This window comes from Xenopus laevis, chromosome 2L, assembly GCF_017654675.1.
Source record: "Xenopus laevis strain J_2021 chromosome 2L, Xenopus_laevis_v10.1, whole genome shotgun sequence".
In the NCBI taxonomy this organism is placed as follows: Eukaryota; Metazoa; Chordata; class Amphibia; order Anura; family Pipidae; genus Xenopus; species Xenopus laevis.
The window spans coordinates 85600025-85624645 of record NC_054373.1 but is presented as its reverse complement, the minus strand read 5'-3'; the positions used below and the strand labels follow the sequence as shown (position 1 = coordinate 85624645).

General features: G+C 37.4%; 1 protein-coding gene across 1 annotated transcript in view; it reads left to right on the top strand.

Annotated features, from left to right (window-relative positions):
* The window catches only part of htr1d.L (5-hydroxytryptamine (serotonin) receptor 1D, G protein-coupled L homeolog), a 34448-nt gene extending 12521 nt beyond the window's left edge, over nucleotides 1-21927 (top strand). Inside the window, exons 2-3 of the mRNA XM_018245710.2 lie at nucleotides 17757-17835; nucleotides 19855-21927. Of these exons, the coding sequence (XP_018101199.2) occupies nucleotides 20556-21686 (1131 nt within the window). The 5' untranslated portion in view covers nucleotides 17757-17835; nucleotides 19855-20555 and the 3' untranslated portion in view covers nucleotides 21687-21927. The remainder of the gene's footprint in view (nucleotides 1-17756; nucleotides 17836-19854) is intronic.
* The last annotated feature ends 2694 nt before the right edge of the window (nucleotides 21928-24621 follow it).

Here is a 24621-nt window from a genome sequence, read left to right as displayed (position 1 = left end):
AACTCAAAAACCAAACATTAATCCCAATTGCAAATTGTCTCATATCACTCTCTACATACTCAAAGTTACTTTAAAGGTGAACATCTCGTTTAATTCTATCACCTGCTTTATTTAGCAATAACACAAAACCTGTAGACTAACCCAAAAAAATAAAGGGGAAGAAATTCTTTAATTAAAATGTATATTAATGTAACATTCCTGTTATGATGTTGAATGCAAAGCAGCCTAATGACACCAGAATAGCACAGTCGACAAGAGAAAATGTATTATTCATGATTTGTCGCCAAAATGGGTATTTGTAGGAAGCGATAGAACAAACTGCTTTACTGACAGTTTAGATAAATTACGTTGTTGAGAGCGACTACACACGTACTCATGCTCACACGCATACATATAGGTATATTTGGACACAGAGTCTTTAACTGAATTCCACTTGCTTTATCTCGCTTGATAACAAGAAAATTGTTTGCCAGGCTCAAGTATTTACCAGCCAGGAAACAGATTTGGGCAAGATACCTTTGGGTTTTCTCACTTATTTTTTTTTTTTTATATATTTGTATTGGTTTCCCAGCATATTACAGTACAAACCTTTTAGTTGGAATATATTTACATAAGACTGGCAATTCTCTATTGCTGACAAAAGGGTTGCAGCTAAGGTAAATAAGAAACAATGGAAAACCATTTATAATTCCAAACAATTAGGTTTGCATGCATGTCATTTTCCAAATGAAAACAGAAAAAGAATAAAAGTGTGCAGTCTGGTTCGCCAGTCAAATACAAGGAATTCTATCAGGGGAGGCTAGCTAAGAGTATGTATAAGGCCTCTGTAATTTAGCCAAGGGGAACACATTTTATTAAATTGCTTTGGCTTATCTGTTAACCAGTCCTACACATATTTTAATTGGAGAATTGAATCAACAGATATCAAGTCTCTATAAATTGCTGAACCATTTTTAGGACCTAATGGGCAGGAAATACAAATATATTCTAACTGGTTTTATAACGGTACATCTTTACCTTTAAGGTGGGAGAATACATAGGGGCCGATTCACTAACTTCGAGTGAAGGATTCGAAGTAAAAAAACTTCGAATTTTTGTGCTCCTCGACTATCGAATTGGCGTAAATTCGCCTGAGTAGAATGATTCGAATAGATCGAGCGCAAAAACGCTGCGACTATTCGCCATTCGATAGTCGAAGTACTGGATCGAGTGAAAAAAACGCTGCGACTATTCGCCCATTCGATAGTCGAAGTACTGTCTCTTTTAAAAATACTTCGACTGCCTACTTCGCCACCTAAAACCTACCGAATTGCTTTAAAAGCCCATGGGAAAGTCCCATAGGCTTGTTTTCCAAGTTTTTGATCGAATAAAAAGGCATTTGATCGAATGAAAAGCCTTCGATCGAATCTTCGATCGAGCGCCTATTCGCCTGGCGAATATTCGCCAATTCGACTATTCGCCAGCACGTAAATTCGCCCGAATTGCCTATTCGATTCTATTCGATTCTATTCCCCAGTCGAATTTCGAGGGATTTAACCCCTCGAAATTCGACCCTTGATGAATTTGCCCCATAAACAAAAAATGTTCACTCTTAGGAATATTGAATTTCTCAATAAGAAATGGTATTGTAGGGAGTAAACCAGATTTAGTCAGATCCCAAATTCTGGACAGTTGAATATTGCCACCAGGTGAAATTAGCTGTCAGCCCTGGTCAAAAAAACAGGTTTTCTGACCAACTCTGCAATAGCGCTTGTGTTGATATCTGGTCCCATAATCGCAATGCCTGTTTCAAAACATAATTCACCTCTGTAGGTCATGTTTAGGAACCCATAAAAAATTGGAAATAGAACAATTTTTCAAATCAGCCTCTTCCAAGTGACCACCACTGCAGGGGTTAATATTATATGTCACTTAGCCATTTGGTTTAATTGAGATGCTATAAAATATTTTTTTAAATCTGGAACTCCCATACCCCCATTACGTTTATGGCAGGACATGTATTTCTTAGGGATTCACGGTTTAATTTTGTCCCAAATATATTTATAACACATCTTATGTCAGCTCTGGCTTGGAAGTAAGGGGGAGTACTAGCAGATAGTATAGGACCCTGGGTAAAATTAGTATCTTAATAACCCAGCCAGGAAATATTTCGATCTTTCCATGACTGTAGAGTTTTATGCATTTGTTGTTATAAAGTTGGATAGTTAGCATCATAAAGGGTTTGATAAGAGCTGGTCAAGTTAATGCCGAGATATTTTTGACTATTTGGTTCCCATTTGAAGTCAAAATTCAGGTGTATGAGCCTACACTTGTCTGCAGACAAATTTATATTTTGTGCTCTTGATTTTGAGGAGTTAATTGTTAGTCCCAAAAGATTTTGTACAAATCAGGGAGGGTAGTTAATGGCCTTGTTAGTGACAGTAATACATCATCCGCATATAAAGTACATTTGTATTGTTTAGATGAGACCTGTATGCGTGTTATATTAAGGTTTAATCTGAGTTCACAGGCCAGGGGTTTAATCACTAATAGATTAACCGGGAAAGGGTTCCAGTCGCATTCCCAGTTTCAAGTATAGCATCAGAATCATAGCCCAGAAGGCTAACTTGTGATATGGGATCATTATATAGGGCTTTAATGTATCGTAAAAAGGGTTTCCTCACTTATTAGTGTTGTAGAACAAAGATGATAAAAAGGCAAACAGCTTTGTAGATAATGTATTTATGCTAGCAGAATAAGTGGAATTAGCCAATAAATGACCCTGCCCTCTCAGTCTCACTATGGCTAGATTGGTTTAGAAAATTACCGAATTAGATGATCATGCAACTATTGCTAAAGAATAGAACAATGCACGAAAGAGTCGTAGGTAAAACATACTTGCTTTGTCACAATTCATACATAGTTTTCATATATTTGGGGGGTACAAAGGATGTGAGCATATTCATCTATTAAACATGGATAGGGTTAATTTAATAATGACAGCTCAAGCACTATGAATGCTCCTGGGCACAAAATTCTGTTGCATTACTAAACATGCAACATCATAGTTTCACAAAGAGCAGATTTTACATTCTGTTGTAGCGAATGATGTCCCTCTTCAACATGTTGCTCTGTGTGAGATTTAATACATTGTCAAATCCTGTTTCATCTGTATTACAATTACCTGTTAAGGTATGTCATAAAATATGTTCATCCTCATGGAAGAAATGCAAAGGTTTGTCAGCAGGAGGCATATTGTTTATTTGATTTTCCTTCTATATTGATCCAATAAGCAATAATGAAAACATATTACAGAATCTATTAGGATATTAGTTATGTTGCCATTTCACAACTGAGCTGAATTTGGCAAACCATTTGTTCTCCTGGAGTAATATAATGACTCAAATTACTTTTAGAATTACATAAGGAAGACTGGCACATGCAGAACCTGGAATATGGTACAGTATAGAACTAGTGATGGGTGAATTTATTCGCCAGGCGCGAATTCGCGGTGAATGTGCGTGTTTCGCCGCCAGCGAATAAATTTGTGAAACGCCCGCGAAAATTCGCGGCAAAAATTCGCCGGCGTCAAAAACGAGACGCCGGCGCCATTTCGCGAATTTTTCGCCGTTTCGCGAATTTCGCGAATTTTCCGGCGAAGCGAAACGCCGCAAATTCGCCCATCACTATATAGAACTAAAATCTCTGAAAAATGGTTCCTGGGTCTTGATGTCTCTGGTTCTGTATGTTTGTCAGGATTTCCTGTTTTGCAGATTGGTGTGTAATTTACTATTTAGGGAGTCTTCTGTTGAGAGTTATTTGGGCAAATTATAGTCAAATCTGTCCTATGAAGCTGAGAGGCTCAACGGTAGAGCACATGGGAGTGGAAGAGGGGTCAACACTGCCTAGTTCCTAGTCCTATTATCAATTGCAATTTTTTAGGATTACAGCCTTAAACTGGCCATGCAGTTTTAAAAAAATTTGCTCCAAAAAAGAATATCCTGCCAGATTCAGTCACCCGTGTGCCGGGCTTATCATACTTTGGGCCTGCAAGGACACTGTAACGTACAGTATCCCACAACCCAGAGTAAACCCCAATGTCCCGAGCTCGGCTCACGCTTCGGCCTATAACCGCCGCCTTTCACGTCGGGAGGAGCCCTCCGCTACTCGGATGCCGCCAGGACTTAATAGTGAGGAGACTGAGGGAAGAACTCTGGGCGAGCAAGGGAACGTAACGTAAAGTTTATCAAAGTCCAGGAACGGGCCGAGTCAAAACCAATCGGGAATGCAGTACAAAATCGGTAAGCAGCAGAGTAATCGAGGTCACAGGCCAGGTCAGCAACTAACAGGGTCGAAGTACAGAACGGAATCCAAAGAGTAGTCAGGGACAAGCCAAAGGGTCAGGGCAGGCGGAAATAAAACAGGAATCAGGGATAGCCAAGGTCACAACAAGAATCACAGAGATAATCGCACCCAGGAACCATATACAGAACCTACGTTGGGCAAGGCACAAAAGGACTGATGGCCCTTTAAACACTTGAATTTGGCGCCATTGGACGCTGGCGAATCAGCGCCAGCGCCTGTGCAAACACGCCAACGCAATTGCGCCAGCGTGCCTGCGCCTTTAATTCTCGAGCATGCGCGCCGCGTGCTCCATAGGAGCCGGCGCCTGGGGCCTAGCCGCGTCGGCGGTGCGAGACGGGCGTCCCCGTCGAGGGGCGGCAGGCGTCCCTGCCGTCCCCTGGGTAAGTTTCTTACAGACACACTGGACCAGGATGAAATCAAAGCACCAATGCAGTAAATGCCTATCATAATTTTCAATCCCACCTAATATCTGTCGACTTTTTAGTCACAAACTGGTCAGGCACCACACTGCTTGGCACCCATATATGGACCACTAAGTTGACAATTTAGTTTAGAGGTACCTGCTATTCCATTAGAAGTCTGATGAAAGGACAATGAAAACCAAAAAGTAAATAAGGGAACTGTGCAGGATGAAATATCTTCTGTATGTCAAGGCTAGCCAAGACTCATTACAAGATAGCATCTTGTATAGATGTAGTCATGTATTTGAGTTTGACAGGCGTTAAATGGCCAGAACCACCAAAAAAAGCAGGTAACATAGTACTCACTTTGGTAGGATCACAAAGGTAAATATTAATGACAGTTATTAAAGTCATAGTCAGGTTTTGTAAAAGAGGAAATTGTAGCATCTAACTCATTGGTAAAAATAACCCCCCTGCTAAAATATGGATAAATGCCTCTACCCTACCAGATGGAACATTATTAAAGTATCTGTGTTATGTAGGAGAAACAAATTAAAACTCTTCAAGGTCTAAGAAGCTAATGTACTGTATATGTTATGGAAATTGGACCTCAAAATTCACACACAATTCAATTTTTTTCTGCCCAGTGTAGAATAATTATCAACAGATACACAAACCTAAAAGATTTGTGCCAGTTATTAAAGTGTATGCAGTGGGTGCAAAGGGGTGATAAGTAAGTGAGACATCTGCAGACACTTGCATGATCTTTAATTTCTTGCATTTCAACTGGCACAGATGCAATGCACAAAGCCCTACGTATTGGTCAAGGTAGGCATTAGGAAGAGGGCTCCTTTGTCCTGGAGCATGCCATATGCCTCATGCATAGATAGGTACAAGCCCTTTATGTATGGCATTTTATGGACAGAATTCTGCTGTGTCTAGGGTTGCCATCTGGCTGGTATTTTACCAACCTAGCTAGTTGCCAATTTTGTAACGGACATTACAGGAGGTTATCAGCAAGATTAAAAATGGCAATTTACTATTCAGTATCATAATCAGAGCACAGACTGAATATGTACTGGTAGAGCCAATGCCTATAAAAATGTGCATTAGCAGAACAGAACTGCTAGGCAGCCTCCTGTGTCTCAAGTTTGGCCTCAAGCCAAGTTGTCCATATTTTTTGAAATCTTTAGGGCATCCACGTCCCTGATATATAAGTATGATGGAGGGAAGGTATGAATTAAGTAAGGTAAGTTATTACTTAACTGACAGAGCCCAAGTTCCCATCCAGTTTAGGCTTTAGCATCACAAATTTTTTATACAGAAAAAGACAACCCTAGCCATGGATCTAGTTTTATTTAGAGGGATGATCTACTCAATCTGTCCCAACAAAAAGACTTCTGAGGTATGTACAGTATGTCAGGGAATTCTAGGTATTCCACCTTTTATTTAATCACCTTAGTCCAATATTGTTTAATCATAGGGCAGTCCCGTGATAGATGTAAGGGGCCACATGGGAAATATATAGTTGGTGGGCAAATGTATACTCGGCGTGAGATGAAATCGCTGAGTGTCTCCAGTACTGTCCTACGGTTCTACGGTTCCTTGCTCAATGTCAGCTGTAATTGCTCAAAAAAAAATGGCGGCAGAATAGTAGCAAGCAAAGCCTCAGTGTATCTCAGTTGATGAGCAAGGTGATGGAGGCCAGGGTCAGTGTCATCTATATGGAACCATAGATGACTGGCCAAGATGCACAGATATAAATGGGGAGCTAGACCACCTTTATTTATTGGCACCATAAGAGACTGCCAGGCCATCCTTAGAGCCTTGTTGGCCTATAGGAAAGGAATTGATATCAAATGTATTCACTGAAATGTCTTGTTGGGGACCAGGTGGGAGAGTTCTGTAACGTGTACAATGTGAGGGGATGCTTAGAGCAGAATGCTGTTACCCCAGCTGAATTTAGACTTGATGTTTCCCAATCAGCTGTCGGTTTAGTAAGAAGATGGATTTATATGGACTCTCTTGCAAGAAGAGGTACTCACATTACTGATTTATTGCTTTTATTCAGAGGCAAAATCCCTTGTGTATACATTTCATGGGGAAGATATGACTGGTATTGGAATTATAATTTAATATACAAAACAGAAAAAGACAAAATCATTTTAAGCTTCATTTATAGTAATAGATCAAAGATAACATTGGGGGTGAAAACAGAAATGCCTTGTTTTATTAATTTTTGGTATTACATAACCAAGTGAAATGAATCACACAAATGTATTGACGTTTCATTCATTACCATAAAGAGTGTTTGCTGTTAAAGTTTGATGTTGAATAAAATTAAATAGTCTTGAAACAGCAGAACCCCCTGGATATCTACTGTACATTACACTGATCTACTTAATTTTGTAGGCATAGTACAGCAGTTTTGGAATTGCTCTTTTCATTAGCTTGTCTTGCTTTTATGCCCCTGGGGCTCCTGTCACTTAAAGCAACATGAATCCCTGATCATTTGTAATCGTCTCACAGGCCAGGAGAACACTAACTGTGTTAAAGGGAAACTATCACCAAATTGCAAATCCTAAATATCCCTTAAGTATCCAGTACCTTTTACAGTATGTGTTTAATAGAAAAAATATGCAGTCACAGAAAAATTTAAATAATAAACATAAAATATTTACTGTTGACTATGTTAGCCCCATTGCTAATGAATTTCCGCAGGTCACTGGTACAGGCTTTTATACATGCAATATGATTGAATAGCTATACAAAGAGTTGTGCTGATACTGCGCTTTGGATCACTTAGAACATGGGACAGGCTGTAACTCTTTCATTTGGTTTTACTGCTGATCACTTTTTTGCAAAAGAAGGTCTGTGACCTGAAGTACTGTGGCAGTGTGACGCTCCGAACATTAATACTCGTATATCATTTTACCTTCCTGTTGGTAGATGGAGAGGGTAGGCTTTGACAGTTAGTTTAATGGGTGGGGCAAAGAAAAGATTTTCATCAGTATGCATTCCTGTGGAGGTCATTTACATATTCCTGGGGGTGCAAATGCTGCAAGTGTGCTCCTTATTGCGCATCTAACAAGCTTATGTATGTCCAGGAAAAGCTGCACTCTTTTCCACATGAAAATGTACCCTAAGTTATAAAATGAATGCCTCACTTCCCCTCCCAGTGCTTAACTCAAGCGCTTGGAGGGGTTCAAGGAGTGTTTCATTATGAGATCGGAATTTCCAGTTAAAGAGGTAAAGCACATTTAAATACAGAGCTCTTTACTTAGAATTAGGGCATAAGAGTATTTCTTACATATAGTACCATGGCCAGCAGAAGATTATACCTCCCAAATTACAGCACCCCCTATTTAAGCACAGCAACCAAATGTGTAATTCTAATTAAAGAACCCCATATTTAATCTGGATGTCACTTGCTTCTGTTTTGTTAAATTCAGTTAAACTGAATCAGGATAAAATACAGTAGGTGCCTCTTTTCTAAACAGACCCATACTCATCCCTATTTTTAACCCATCTAATGTTTAATCACCCCCCATTTGTACATGGACAGTGCGCTAATTACTACTACAAACAGTCACTACTTATTGGGATTGGGGGGCGTTGGGGTCTCTGTGTCCTTGAAAGGTCAGGGCCTATTTTGAATCCTAGTCCCATCCTGGTGGCTTAACTTCCTTGTTTTTTAACATTAATTTTAGAATATATTCAGCCAATGAGCAAATACCACGATGCCCCAATAAAAGAACATGGTCCCTGCACACAAGAGCACTCCAATGAATTGCCCAACATCTGCCCTCATCTTCCAAAAGTGCCACTCTCAAAAGATAGCCAAGCTTCCACCACTCCCTGCAAGCTCCACCAAAATATGACCCACAAGTAAGTTACATTGGAATATCTTGCAGCCCTGCATTCATTTCCCTTGCCATTGGAACTTTAGAGGAGCTTCCATACAACAAAACCCAATCTAGGCAAAATGAAATCTGAAAAATCTGTTGCTTAAAACAATGCAATAAGGGAGATCCCCGAATAATAACCTACCTGTGAAGAGCCCTGGAACCAATACAATGATGCCCCAGTGAAAGAACATTGCCGCTGCATGCAAGCCAATGATCCAGCCAGAACACACCCTCATCAGGAAAATAATCCTGTTGCTTTAAACAATGTTTTATAGGAAGGGGCAAGTATTGTTTATAATGAATTTCTCTCCCTTCCATGCACAAGTTGTGAAAATGTGTGTGATCCAATTAACCACTTTTATATGCTGGCTGGACTGGCAACCTGCATATTTTTTTTACAGCCCTGCTGTATGATTTGCAAATTTTGAGGCCAGCACACACAACTAGTGATGGGCGAATTTGCGCCGTTTCGCTTCGTCGAAAAATTCGCGAAATTCGCAAAACGGCGAAAAATTCGCGAACCGGCGCCCGTTTTTGACGCCGGTGCCCGTTTTTGACGCTGGCGTCCGTTTTTTCGGGAAAAAAATTTTGACGCTGGCGTTTCGCGAATTTATTCGCTGGCAGCGAATCGTGAAAATTCGCCGCGAATTCGCGCCTGGCGAATAAATTCGCCCATCACTACACACAACAAATTGCTGTCCACAAAAAGAATTTTGTGTGAAACACAAAATTTCATATTAATTATGACCTGAGCACACAGTTTTTAAAATACTATTTGTGCACATAACTGGGATGGAATTAGAAGGAACATTGATACAGCCATACCAATTTACTGTTATTTCAATGAGTGGGGCAAAACATCTTTAGAAGAGGTATGTCTTATAGTAAAAATGTTGTATTCAACCAGTTCTTTGACAAGAGTAACTTCATGTGGCAGATAAGGTGAACCACTGACAGTTTGTAAAAAAATTTATTTCCTGAGGCAGAAAGCCCAAACAAAGAGTATGAATGGGTAGAGGCCCAGCCAACAAAGTCTATACAAAGTAAGGAATAAAAGAGGAGCTAAGAAAGGATTCTGAGTGATAGCGATAGGTACTTATTACTCTAGATCTAAAATAAAGAGAACCTAACAAATACCCAATGTGATGATGTGAATACAGAAACAGAACCCCTTGAACCCTATTTCTGTGTAGAGATAACTAGTACTAGTCCACACGTATTGCACAAATCCACTTACATATTTTAAGTCACCACCTGTGTCACAGTAGCTGTCCCTCAGTTTGTCTTACACCCCTAGCAGTACCCCATTCCAAGAATCTACCCTGGACCCTTATAAGTCTCATTTTATGTGGTTACTGGGTGAATTGTTAAATTGTGGTTCCCTTGTCTTAATCCTGATACTGTTCATTTTTCTTGTCTGGTCTGTGGGGTAAATTTACTAAGCGCCGAAAATTCGCCAGCGACGGCATCACAGCCAGTGCAACACCTTCCCAGGCATAAATTCGCTAGGACAACGCTCATTTACTAAAATGCAAAGTTGCGTCCAGGGCGCCGAATGCAGGGGAATTTCCGCTAACATGACATTGGCAATCAATGCGAAGATGCGAAGATGATTCAATTATGCCTAGTGCAACTTTGTTAGAGGTCTTTGCTCAGGCTAATATCCATACGGTGGGAAATTATAACGTTTTGATGGACTTATATGTTGCAGCAAATACATTACATTACACAAGTCCAGGGAACATTAATATAGAAAATATAGTTATTATAATGCCCTACACATGAGCCCAGTGTATAGTTTGTGTTCCATATGTTAGAAAATGTATGGGGGGACCCAATTACCCAAAAAAAAATCTGTTAGAAAGAGGTAACGTTCAGTAAAATCCGCATCTTAGTGAATTTGCGGAGTAACATCCAAATTTTGCCTGGCGATAGAGTGCGAATGAGCGCTAGCGTCTGTCTCTTTCGCTAGTGAAGTTACGCCTGCGCCCGATCGTCGGTAAATCGTAAAATCGTCAAAGTGCCAAAAAACGGTAACCCTGGTGAATCGTCACCAGCGTTAGTCACTTCGCCCTTTAGTAAATTTGCCCCGTGTGTCAAGTTTTATGCCATTGTGGCCATTCATCTCCACACAATAAAGCACAGTGGAAGCTAAGCACCAGAGGGCACTGGGAATCAAGTTTCCCTGAGTTGACACAGCTAGAAAGTTGATCTAATTTCATTTTCAGTATTTGATAAAAAAATGGTTTGGTAACAGAAAGTCACATAGTGTCCTCTTTTCTGTGTTTGACAACCATTCTCAGGTACCTGTATTGAAATTAGTTTCTATGATGTGTAGATCTTTTTCTGTATAGCTACAGTATACTCACTGTGTTCTGACCTGTTGTGTCTTTGTAATCTTGTTTTGGAACATTTTGTCTCAATTATGTTTGAAAAGAACCTTGTTTCTTGACAAGGGCCCTAATGGAGTGCACACAGCTCTGAATTCTGCATTATCTGCTTGTTTTATTTGCTTTTTGCATTGCTTTCTGGGAACTTGAAAATATATCAATGGAACACTGCACCTCAGCCTGATGTTATGTTTTAATGTTGTATATGGTGTGATATATATTATGCATGCAATTGCATTATACATTTTAATATAACAAATATGCTGCCTTTATTTGAGCAGGTATAATAACCCGGGGCAATAGTACAGTAAATTGGATAATGAGAACTTATTTTTACATGGAGTCCTGCATTATCAATTTAATCTAGAGTCAAAGATTAGAGGTGTGATCAGAGATTTTTTTTTAAATCACCCTTTCTGAAGTTAAACTGTAGGTAGGTTATTCTGCGTATTTTAAGACTTCTCAAATCAGTAAATATATTCATCCACTCAGCCATACATTGTGTTGGTGCCATATGAGCTTATTATAGGGGCAGATTTATCAAAGGTCGAGGTGAATTTTTGAATTCAAAAAATTCGAATTTCAAGCTTTTTTATGTTCTTTGACTAGGGAATAGTCCAAATTTGATTCGATCTATTAAATCGAAAATGGACCTATTCGGCCGAAAGCAACCTTTAACTTAATTTTGGTTGGTCTTTTTGAATTCGAATTTCGAAGTTTTTCAAATTCGAAATTCGACCCTTGATAAATATGCCCCATAAAGATACATAGGGGCAGATTTATCAAAAGTCGAGGTGAATTTTCGAATTTGAATTTCAAGCTATTTTTTGTGTACTTCGACTAGGGAATAGTCCAAATTTGAAAAAAATTTGAAAATTTGAACATCGAAATATCATGTACTGTCTCTTTAAAAATTCGACTTCGACCATTCGCCATCTAAAACCTGCCGAATTGCTGTTTTAGCCTATGGGGACCTCCTACAACCTATTTGAAGTCAATAGGTGGACTTTGAAAAATCTAATTTTTTTTGGAAAAAACTTCAATTCGATTGAATGTGCTATTCTTTCGATTCGTACGATTCTAATTCGGCCGAATACGGACCAATTTGATTGAAAACGGACCTATTCGGCCAAAAAAAAACTTTGACTTAATTTCGAATTCGAATTTAGAAGTTTTTCTAATTCTAAATTCGACCCTTGATAAATATGCCCCATAGTATTCCTTAATTTACAATTTTAGGGATACTGTCATGGGAAAACATGTTGTTTTTTGTTTTTTTTTAAACGCATCAGTTAATAGTGCTGCTCCAGCAGAATACTGCACTAAAATCAGTTTCTCAAAAGAGCAAACAAATTTTTTTTATATTTGATTTTGACATGGGGCTAGACATATTGTCAGTTTCCCAGCTGCCCCAGTCATGTCACTTGTGCTTTGATAAACTTCAGTCACTCTTTACTGTTGTACTGCAAGTTGGAGTAATGTCACTTCCTCACTCCCTCCCCCCAGCAGCCTAACAACAGAACAATGGGAAGGTAACCAGATAACAGCTCCCTAATACAAGATAACAGCTGCCTGGTAGATCTAAGAACAGCACTCAATAGTAAAAATCCAGGTCCCACTGCAACACACTCAGTTACATTGAGTAGGAGAAACTACAGCCTGCCAGAAAGCAGTTCCATCCTAAAATACTGGCTCTTTCCGAAAGCACATGAGTAGGCAAAATTACCTGAGATGGCTGCCTACACACCAATATTATACATTAAAAAATACATTTTCTGGTTCAGGAATGAAATTTTATATTGTATATTAAACTATTTGCAATGTAAACAGTGTAATTTAGAAAAACAACACTATAAAAATCGTGACCGAATACCTTTAAAGGCAACTGCACCCCAGAATATTGTATGTCTCTGTAAAAACATATCACTTAAGGTTCCATATACAGGTATGAGATCTTTTATCCAAAATTCTTTGGACTTGGGGTTTTCTGAATAATTGACTTTATTGTAATTTGGATCTCCATGCCGTAAATTTAATTTAAAAAAAATGTAAACGTTGAATAAACCCAATAGGTCTGTTATTCCACAGATTCGTGCAACTTAGGAATTAGGTACGTTATTGCAGAGAAAAGTGAATCAGGACAGTGATTTATGGAGGAGCTGGTATGAAGTGAGGTCAGAGGAAGGAGTGAGATACCAGGACAAAGGAAGTAAAGGTCTGTTTACCCATGGGCTGACAACCCTAAAATTTGCATGGGCAAGTTAAAAAGATCACAATCCTGATGCGTTTCATATCGAAGATACGTAGTCATAGGCATGGCAAGTGTTCAGGGGTGTTCATGCTAATTTGACACAGATTAAAAAGGAGCATTTACTAGTGATGAGGCGGGGATAGGCCCCAATGCTGCACATGGTGGGTGGCATTTAGTGGTTGATGGTTCCAATGGTGTGTAGTGAATTCCTGGAGGTTCCAGGAAGGTGGTAACTAAGGTTGCCTGCATTCACCGAAAGTAGTGAACATGGTGACTGGCATGGCAGGCAGTCACACAGCAGTTATTGGTTGGCCTATAAGAGACCTATTTATGAAAATAGAAATTTATAACATTTTCACATTTGTTTCGAATTTGAATAAACTCAACATTTTATAAACCTTGAATTCTTATTAAAAAAAACAAATATAAACTCAATCAAATAAAAACCATAATAAAATCAAATGCATCAAATTCCGATTCTGCTCATCATTTTCAATGGGTCTACAAATTCTCAAAAATGTTTTAAAACATAACATTTTTTAGTCAGCCACTGAAAATTTGAATCTATGTAGGCAGAGCTGTACAGGAAGCAAATCCTAAAGGGCAGATTCACTAAAGGGCAAAGTGGCCATCGCTAGCGACAATTCGCAAGAAATCTCATCTGCAGGGACATCGCCAATTCACTAACATATGTAGAGGACAATTCGCTAGCAAACTAGACCGTCACTAGCGTTCGTTCACACCTTATAGCCAGGCGACTTTTTGCTCTGGCAAATGGTTGTTACTCATAAGATGCAAATTTTACTGATCATTACCTCTTTCACTAGAAATTACTTCACCACCTTAGACCACGAGAACTGATAAAACCTAACTACATCTTCCTCAATCTTATGTCAGTGACATCATATCCTGTATGCCAGAAATGCATTAAAGTTGTAAAAAATGCTGGCGTTTTTTTCCAGCCATTTGAGGGGCATGGCACATTTGTTTTAGGGTGGGCTCATGTCTAGGGCATTAGAGGATCTTTTCTGTCTTTATTATGGTTTCTTGTAATAAAAAGTCGCCACTTCAAGCTCATACACCAACATCTAATAAAAACGTCTATAAGACTTTATGTACCTGCCCTATTCAAACTAACATAAGCATAAGAGTCCTGACGAAGTTTTGCAAGTCAGCCATGAACGATATCGAAACTTCGCTATGAAATGCATGCACTGTTGAAGTAACACTAGCAAAAATTCGCCAGCGTTCAGCTGCTGAGATGCAACTTTTCATTTTAGTGAATTAGCTTAGTGGTAATGAATTTGCTCCTGAAAAAGTGGCGCAAAGTGCGGCAAAGCGCTTGCTGGTGTAAATTCGTCCTTGCCCCTAGGAGTTCTTATCGGGCAATTGCAACACCATTTTTCCAGTCACAGAACTACTTTGGAATTACCTAGGGATTGCATACTAGTGTTCTTGAAAAAAGACTCCAGTACTGTATTATATATTCTGACAATGTTTGAAAAGCTAAGGTGCCAATCCTTTCCATAAATCTGATAATGCAGCAGAGAAGTAAGAGGGCTACTTATTTTATATAAGCAATTTCGGGAGGTTTTTGCTTGACAGTCTATATAATTGATTTAGCAAACTATTTCAGAACAGGCTGCTTGTTAGTTATAGGGGATCCGACTGCCACATTGCCCATAATTATACACCTAAAATCTGGGCTCTCTTCCTTTTCAAATAATTTGTGTAATTCAGAAATATTTATGATACTGCATCCTCTAGGAATACTCTGCACACTTGTGATTTAGTTTGTTTTTGCAGATACAATATACAAATTAAATATAGTACAATCTAATTATCTAACATGGTGACAGTGTGCCATCTTAAGTGCTTCTTATATACACTGGGCCATGGCCTTATCCACCCAAACTCCACCCATTATAAAACTATGTGGTGATTTGCCTATACTTACTTTTTCACTGCAATATTATTTTTTAAATACTGCACTTTTAGAATTTCTCTAGCAAAATATTACATTAACACAACAAGGCTACACACTGATTCTACTACAGCCTGGCATGGCAGTGTGTTGTGTTATGTTATTATTGTGTTCTGATTTTATTATTATTATTTCGCTTCTGTTACTTTTCTTGCCTTTTATATGGTTTACATATAAAATGCCAAACATAAATGCTGACTGAGTTATAGAACACTTTCTTTCTTAAAAGCAATTTTTTATAGGATCATCAATAATAATAGCCATTAGACCTTCTGAAATATCAGAGCTGGTGCTTTTCTTCCAGAGAAATGAAAAGGAAAATTTCAATAATTTAGACTTGTTTTTATGCATTCAAGATATCTAAAACATTTTAAGGCGCAACGTGTGAATGCAGTGGCGTATAAAATGGTCTGACCTGTCTCAGTTAATGCAGAGCAATGGTGTTTTACAAACAGCTTATATTATAAATAAAAAAAAATATCTGTCAAGCATTGGAAGTATGTAAATGTACTTACTGAAATTAATTGTGCAAGAAGAGTAAAGATTTGATAAAATTAAACTTGTGGGTGGGTAGCAGTACTATGTCTTGTTTGAACTAAAAGTTAGTAGTAATGTAGCTGGAAATATGTAGCTGGAACTCTTTTTAAAGGGTATGAAACACTTTTTCTCTTCAAAAATCCATTAGTTGTTATTTTGTTGAGCCAGTCTAATAAAAAGTTGTTTTGATGTACTATAAACATATTGTCTGTAATTGCAAATGACTCAATATAATCATTTTGTAATATTTTAAAATTATGTTCAATTGTGCGGTAGCAAATATAAGGTACGATGCTCCAAATCTGGAACAACCCTTTAACTGAAAAAACCCAGGTCCCTTGAATACTTATGTATAATTTTGTATAAGAGGGTTTTGAGCGTTATAATAACGGAAAATAGATAAAATGTTGCATATGTTCCATTTGCTGTTTCTTGAGAAAAATCTGAAAAATGGAAGAATCAGACAGAACTTAAAGTTGTTTTTCTCTGCATCAGGTCTCTAAAGGAATTTTCTATTTGGTTGAGTGTAGAGGCCATTTTTTCATACTACTGTGTTCTAAAAGTATTAGAATGGAGGAGGTATATGTGGTATTACATGGAATTTGTTGATATTTACTTGATTAAAAACAAGCTGCTGTTTCTTAAGGGTTTGATTGTAAAGCTCTGATGTAAGTGTAAATAAAACATATGTTCTTGAGAATTATAAATCCTTCCAGTAATCCAATGGTATAAGGAGTATTGATAGTTGTATGGCCTTAGAGAAAAACAAGCTGGTATGTTTTATAACTACCCTTGCACAGAGCCCATGTACAAAAAAGATTATTGATTGGGAGTTTGGGACTATCAATGCTTTATTCGTCTTGGAGAAAAAACAAGAAACTTGTAAACTTACTGGTTCCTGATATAAACAGTATACACATGTCACAGCTAAAGTGTCCATTGTTTTGCAATGTCTTTTATCTTTTGTTAAATAAAGTAGAGATGTACACAATAATTCTTCCAGCTTTTAATCAGTGGTTAAAGTGATTATTACAATGTACCATACCTTATATATAGTTTGTAAAAATCTAATGGAACTCGGTTTACTGCATGGAATTGAAGCAAAGAAAGAAGCACCAGCTTAAATGTCTATACAGATTATTGTTAACAAAAAATGATTTACCATTGAATGAATGAATGAATGAATTAGTTTAATTATTTAATATAATTAAAGTACTAAAATGCATACAGGTACCATATTTTATGGCATTTTGTTGACCTTCCAATCCATGTACAGAAGCTAAAATCAGAGCTACTTGTGTTAAAATAACCCTTTATAAAAATGGCTACTTTACTACCATCTTAGCTTTTGAGTAGAACTTGTGGTCTGCACATGAGGGATGTGAAGTGTACTGCTACTGTAGTGAAAATGTTGCACGATGCACTTGGATCATGCAACTGGAATAGTGCTAAATGAGTATTCAGTATTATACAAGGCAATGTATAAGATGTACATGGCTGTACTTCAGGGTAGTTTGGTGTAAAGTAGTATAAGAGCATAGTATCTGTGGAAATTGTGTGTGTGATATACAGGTATGCTGCACACAATTCCTCACTGATCTTTTGAATAATACTTTTCAAATGAGTCTGTAGTGAAAGGCCATTTAGGAACATGTAAGCATATACAGAGTTATGAAGTTTGAAAAGAGATGACTTTCATGAATTAAAACAGAAAAAAAATTGGTGTTTTCATTATGGACATGAGGGTTTTGGGAGCTTTTGATGGACTAGGCCTACATTAGGTCTATATTTGTTGCTTGTACCTCAAGCTATGCACCTGCAAGACTTCAATAAGAAATATTCCCATTTATCCCAATATCCCATTTAATTTGAAGTAACACAATATGAATTAAGGTTATGAATTTGTATGTATTTTAATCGTTCTTTCATTGTCTTCCTTAGAATTGGAATCGCTGATAGAATGCCATGTGCAAGTCCTCTCAGAGTCTCAGGTTCTTTGCTGAGCACAGTGGTCCAGCAGGTAAGGCTCTGCCATTATATACAGTAGCCATCTAAATGTCTCATGTTTCAAATGCCTCACTTTGGACTACTTATTTTAGATTTCATAATTCAATGTTTCATGGGGCCGTCTTGATGTTTTTTGGTAAGTATGTATCTATCCATGTAATAAATTACTTACTAAACTCCGAATGTAAAAATCACGAAAAATTTGTGGGTTTTTCAGAATTTATTAAATCCCAAGGATGGAAAAATCCGTATCTGAAAATCCGGCATCTCAGACCTGTCGAGGTTGCATATAAGTCAATGGGAGCGTCACAATCGGCACCCAAAATCCAGAACCAATGCTAGGCTCCCTGGTCTTGGCTCTTGTTTCTGCCTTTAACAGCTGCCTTTCACCTCGGGAGGAGCCCTCGGCTAATTGGATGCTGCCAGGTCTTATGAAGAGAGGAGCCAAGCTAAGGGTTCTGGATGAGCAGAAGGGCACAATCGTTAGCAAAGTCTTTGGGCAGACGGTCACAGTTCAAGGAGCAGGCAGAAAGCGTAGTTAAAACCAGGCCGGGTCGGTGCAGGCGGAATACAATCGGAGTCAGACAGGCAAGGGTCAAAACCAGGGTGTCAACCAAGAAGAGTCAGACAGGCACGGGTCAGAATACAGATTTTAGAATAGTCAATTACCAGGCAGGGGTCAGAATCACAGAAGACAAATTAATCAGGCAGTCAGGGGTCACAACAGGAATCAGATACAAACAAGATAGCACCAGGAATTCACAGGAGATTAACCTATAACAGGCCATGAATAGGACGCCAAGTCCCCTTTAAATAATTTTGAATTTGGCGCCATTGCGCGATGACGTCATTACGCCAGTGCTAGTGCGCTCGCGCACTAAGGAACCAGCACAGAAGAGGATGGGGAGCAGCGTGGCGGGCATCCCCGCTCTCCCACTAGACCACCAGGGTGAGTGTCCCTCACAGGGAGCAGTCCGAATGATTTTTTGATTTGCGCTGGGTTTCGTGCAATATCCTGAAGTTTTCAGGTGAAAAATCTGCAAAATTAGTGAAAATCATGAAAATTGGAAGAAAAATCCTAAAAATTTGTGAAACTCGGATAAAATATCCGTAAAAATCATGAAAATATGATTTTTTTCACGCAAAGCAAATTTTCGGGAAAATTTAATAATAAAAAAGCGGAAAAAACCAGAGCGGGTTTGATCGGAGTTTGTAGCAGAAAATATTGAAATACATTCGGACTTTGATAAATAACCCCCATAGCGTTAAGACTACACTCCATTCCATGCTTTTTAGATGAGGGAATGGGTGACTTAAAGTGAAAAAATAGCCCCCTTTTTGGCATAAGTTTATTTATTGGGGTATTTATAAAAAAAAGTACATAAATACTATGTAAACTATTAAAAAAAAAATATATATATATATATATATATGTATATATATATATATATATATATACAGGATTTTAATGAATAAATAACTATATACTTTGACTTGAGTATGTGCTTTAATACTGAGTAAATACATTTTGTGATATTTCAAGTAAAAATTCTTATTGAAACCCGTTTTATCTCCGATTTCTCTGCTACTAAATAGGTTCCCAGAGTATTTTTTTCTTTTTACAAGCCTAGTATATATTTGTGACACAGTACATTAAATCATTTATCTCCAATAAATTGTTACAGGGAAACTCCATAAATGTTATTTGCAAATGTAATTAATATTTATAGCAGTGTCTGTCTGGTTGCTTTAACGGAAAATCACATGTCAGTTGACAACTATGTCATTTCACAATTGACTCTGTTAATACCTGTCATATTGTGCAGACAGTAATCCTAGTCACTATCATATCTATATATGTTGTGAAATGTCTGTGAATACATGTAGTAATAACAGCAGGACAGAGGACTGTAAAAGCTATCCATCAGTGATAATGCTCTGTTTTACTTAACTTTTTCTAACCAATACAGTATACAGTGTGTATGTGCTTATATTAAAATGTAATTGAAATGTTGCTTTCTTTTTCTGTTAGGGTGAATGGATAAATGAGAGATATGTTAACATTGGCAATCAAGGTTTGTACTTCGCTCAGAACAGTATCATGATTCTACGTGGACAGAGATTGTGCTACATATACATCAGCGGGGCCCTATTCCCTAGTCCTTTAAAAGCGATGTTATCTACTTAAGTTAATTTCTGTATGTTTGAAATTTATTACAAAGTGTAAGGTTTGACTCCCTGTTACACTTAAAAACTACAACTCAGATTTGATTTACTAAGGCATACATATTGAACACATTCTGCTAATGAACAACAGTTCAATGTTTGAGAAGAAAATTGCTTTAATATTATGGAAATGACAGACATGCATTTTAAGTAAATAGTATTAGCATCCAAAAATGCTTGTAATTAATAAAGTTGTTAAAGAATTTCTTATAACATATTTTAATACACATTTAAATTGTTAGACAGGATGTATTTTGCTTCAGATAACAGAATGTATAAATGTATTAGCTCCTTTAACCTGTTTTGGGGGTTTTAATAGATTAAATTAAAATAAATACAAAGCATAAAATATTTTTTTTTTTTTAAGATGACTAAAAATATAAAACCGAAATGTGGTTTAAGTCAATTATGGGTATTTAGTCAGCAAAAACATTATCTTGGCAACCAAAAGTAAGAGTATAATAAATATAATTATAGATAAGGGTTCATTTAAAAAATTGGGACAAAATGACACATTATAATACATCGTTTGATCAAGACCTTCCTATTGTATCAGAAGGGTTTAACTCCTCCAATAATATGATAGAACAGGAAGAATCGACACTGTTAGGGCTTAAGATCACTCTTGCTGTTCTTTTATCTATTATAACTTTAGCTACCCTTTTGTCAAATGTTTTTGTCATTATTACTATAGTTATGACTCGGAAGCTCCATACCCCTGCAAATTATCTAATTGGTTCCTTAGCGTTTACTGATCTATTAGTGTCCATCCTGGTAATGCCTATAAGCATCGCATACACTGTCACACAAACATGGACATTTGGTCAAATTGTATGTGACATATGGTTGCTCTCAGATATTACTTGCTGCACTGCATCAATATTGCATCTGTGTGTCATTGCTTTGGATAGATACTGGGCTATCACAGATGCACTGGAATATACAAAACATCGGACAGCTAGGAGGGCAGCTGTGATGATATTGGTGGTGTGGATTATTTCCATATGTATTTCCATACCCCCACTCTTTTGGAGGCAAGCAAAAGCTTACGAAGAACTTACAGTATGTACAATTAATACTGACCAGATCTCATACACCATATACTCCACATGTGGTGCATTTTATATTCCAACTGTGCTTCTAATTATGTTGTATGGGAAGATTTATATAGCAGCAAGATCGAGGATTCTAAAACCACCATCCATATATGGGAAAAGGTTTACCACAGCACATCTAATCACTGGATCAACTGGGTCTTCATTTTGTTCAGTCAATGCCAATGTTCATATGGAACATCCACATACTGCTGAAACACCTGTCTGTATTAATCACATCAAGATAAAGTTGGCTGATAGTATTATAGAAAGAAAGAGACTGTCTGCAGCCAGAGAAAAGAAAGCCACCAAAACCCTTGGCATAATACTGGGGGCCTTTATAGTCTGCTGGTTACCATTTTTTGTTGTATCCCTGGTCTTGCCTATTTGCAGAGATTCCTGTTGGTTTCATCCACTACTGTTTGATTTCTTCACTTGGCTGGGATATCTAAACTCCCTTATTAACCCTGTCATATATACTGTTTTCAATGAAGATTTCAAAAAAGCATTTCAAAAACTCATTCGCTTCAACAATGCCTCTTAGGTTTTATTGATCTATACCGCAATTCAAATTGAACGCTGGGGTATGAATGACATTTGGGACATTTTAAATGTATGTTTAAATACTTTATACAAGTGAAATTACTGCAAGCACAAAGTAAAACAAATTATTAAAAAAAAAAAAAATCATAATGTAAATCCTTTTTTACTTGGATGAAGCCATTCTACTAATATGAGGACAGTGCCATTATTAAACTATTTCCTTTAAAGGGATTCTGTCATGATTTTTGTGATGTCGTTTTTATTTCTAAATTAGAATGTTTACACTGCAAATAATTCACTCTACAATATAAAATTTCATTCCTGAACCAGCAAGTGTATTGTATTTTAGTTGTAATATTGGTGTGTAGTCGCCATCTCAGGTTATTTTTAGTGATGGGCGAAAAATTTGCAAAAAATCGTGAAATACAAACGCTATCACGAAAAAATCATAAAATTCAGAGGTTTTCACTAAAAAAATCTTGAAATTTGAAGGATTTCACTCAAAAATCGTGAAATTTGAAGGATTTCACTCAAAAATAGTGAAGTTTGAAGGTTTTCACTAAAAAATCGTGAAAATTTTCACCGGCGAATTTTCACAGGAGATTTGCAAATTTATTCGCTGGCGGCAAAGCGCTGGAATTCGCCGCAAATTTGTGCGAGGCAAATTTATTCGCCCATCACTAGTTATTTTTCCATGTTATGTGCTTTCAGAAAGAGCCAGCACTTTAAGATGGAACTGCTTTCTGGCAGGCTGTTGTTTCTCCTACTCAATGTAACTGAATGTGATGCAGTTGAACCTGGATTTTACTATTGAGTGTTGTTCTTGATCTACCAGGGAGCTGTAATCTTGTGTTAGTGAGCTGCTATCTGGTTACCTTCCCATTGTTCTGTTGTTAGGCTGCTGGGGGGGGGGAAGTGGGTGCTATCACTCCAACTTGCAGTACAGCAGTCAAGAGTGCCTGACATTTATCAGAGCACAAGTCACATGACTCTGGGCAGCTGGGAAACTGACAATATGTCTAGTCCCATTTCAAAATTAAATATAAAAAAAACTGTTTGCTCTTTTGAGAAACGGATTTCAATACAGAATTCCGCTGGAGCAGCACTATAAACTGATGCGTTTTGAAAAAAATGTTTTTTTCCCATGACAGTATCCCTTTAAAAAGTATTTTACACAGGTTATTGGGACTTCTTGATGAAAAAAACGCATAACGTTATGAGTATTCCTAGCTGCTTCTTTGCTTAGAGAAGATGCAAATCATATGGACAGATTTATCAAAGTCCAAGAAAAAGTGTATTCTTTTAAACAGTAAATTTGATTCTCTCTCATTTATCGTTTTTTTCTAGCATTTTTTTCCTGAGTGAAAAGAAGAGAAAAGCACTTGTTTTGCACATTTTCCTACATTGAAACAAATATTCTCAAAGGATGAGAACTTTTCACAATTTTTCAGCCTAGCTAACTGCAATTTTGATTGAAAGTTTTTGGGTCATAGGATAGAAAGACTTAGGGGCAAATTTACTTACTTTCGAAGTTGCGCCAGTGTTGGCTTCGCAGCAATTCGCCACACGTCACCAGGCTGCCGTTAATTCACTAAAATCTGAAGTTGCGCTCAGAGAGTGAAGGTAGCGAAGTTGAGCTACCGTTAATTTGTCAAGCAAAGCGAAGTTACGCTAGCGATGCCTTATTTGCATATGGCGCCAACTTAAAGTACAATGGACGTATATGTAGCAGCAAATACATTACACTACACAAGCCCAGGAAAGCTTCATAAAATAAAATAGAGTTGCTATTTAGCCCTATACATGTGCCCACTGTATAGTTTAGGTGCCATATGTTAGGAAATATAGGGGGGAAAGAGGGTACCCTCAAAAAAAGCCTATCAGCCTTAAAAAAGTAAAAGATGCCAGCATTTTTTGGGACTTAGAAAAAATTTCAACTTTTTTTGAAGCAAGCCCTATCTACTCTATTGCACTTCGCCTGGTCTGAGCTGACAAAGGCAAGTCTGGCGCAAGAGGTAACGTTCAGTAAAATGCGCAAGTTAGTAAATTAGCGTAGTTACGTCCCTACGCCATAGCCAAAAAGCTTGATCGTTTCATGTGGTCAAATAATATAATATAATACATAAGTTGGATATTTGAAGTATTGAAAAGGGGTGTGCGTTAGGAGCAGCATGAATATATTTCAAATCTACTATTTAACATATGATTATTACTATAAGGGGCAGATTTATATGGGGTCTAATTTATAAAAACTCACATAAACTAAATTTTTGAGTTAAAAACGACCTTAAATTGGGGTGAATGGGTTTGACCCACAAACTCAAATCTAATTCAAATTCTTAATGGGCCAGTACATGATACATTTTGAAATTTAAATTCGAATTACACTAAAATAAACTCGAAAATGTGATATTTCAAATTCGAAGTTGAAATTCGAATTTTCACTTTGAGTCTTGATAAATCTGCCCATAAGGAATTCAATTTGAATGATCCAATACGATCCGAATTAATTTCGAATGATCAAATACAACCTATTCACTCGAAGTTAAAGAATTCGATTTTTTTTAATTTCGGTTGCTCAGTTTAAAAAAACTCCCATCACCTCGAAATTCAACCCTTGAATAAATCTGCCCCTAAGTGTCACAAAAATTATGTATGTGGTAGCCCTAATCAGATGTGAATCTCCATGCAAGGAGCAGGTGGCAGAATAGAGTTCCAGTATCTGGGGTAAGTCTCAGTCCTGTTGACTAATTAGACTTCTGTAGAATTTCTAATTTGTTACTCTGCTGATGTAGTTCATTTTAAACATTTCAGATTGGAGTTTCTTCAGTTCACAATTTCCAAGGAAAGCAATTTCCAAATTTAAAAATATAAATAAATATCTGTGCTTTTGTGTTTGACTCATAAGGTTAAATTAAGTCAATTTGAACCTCACC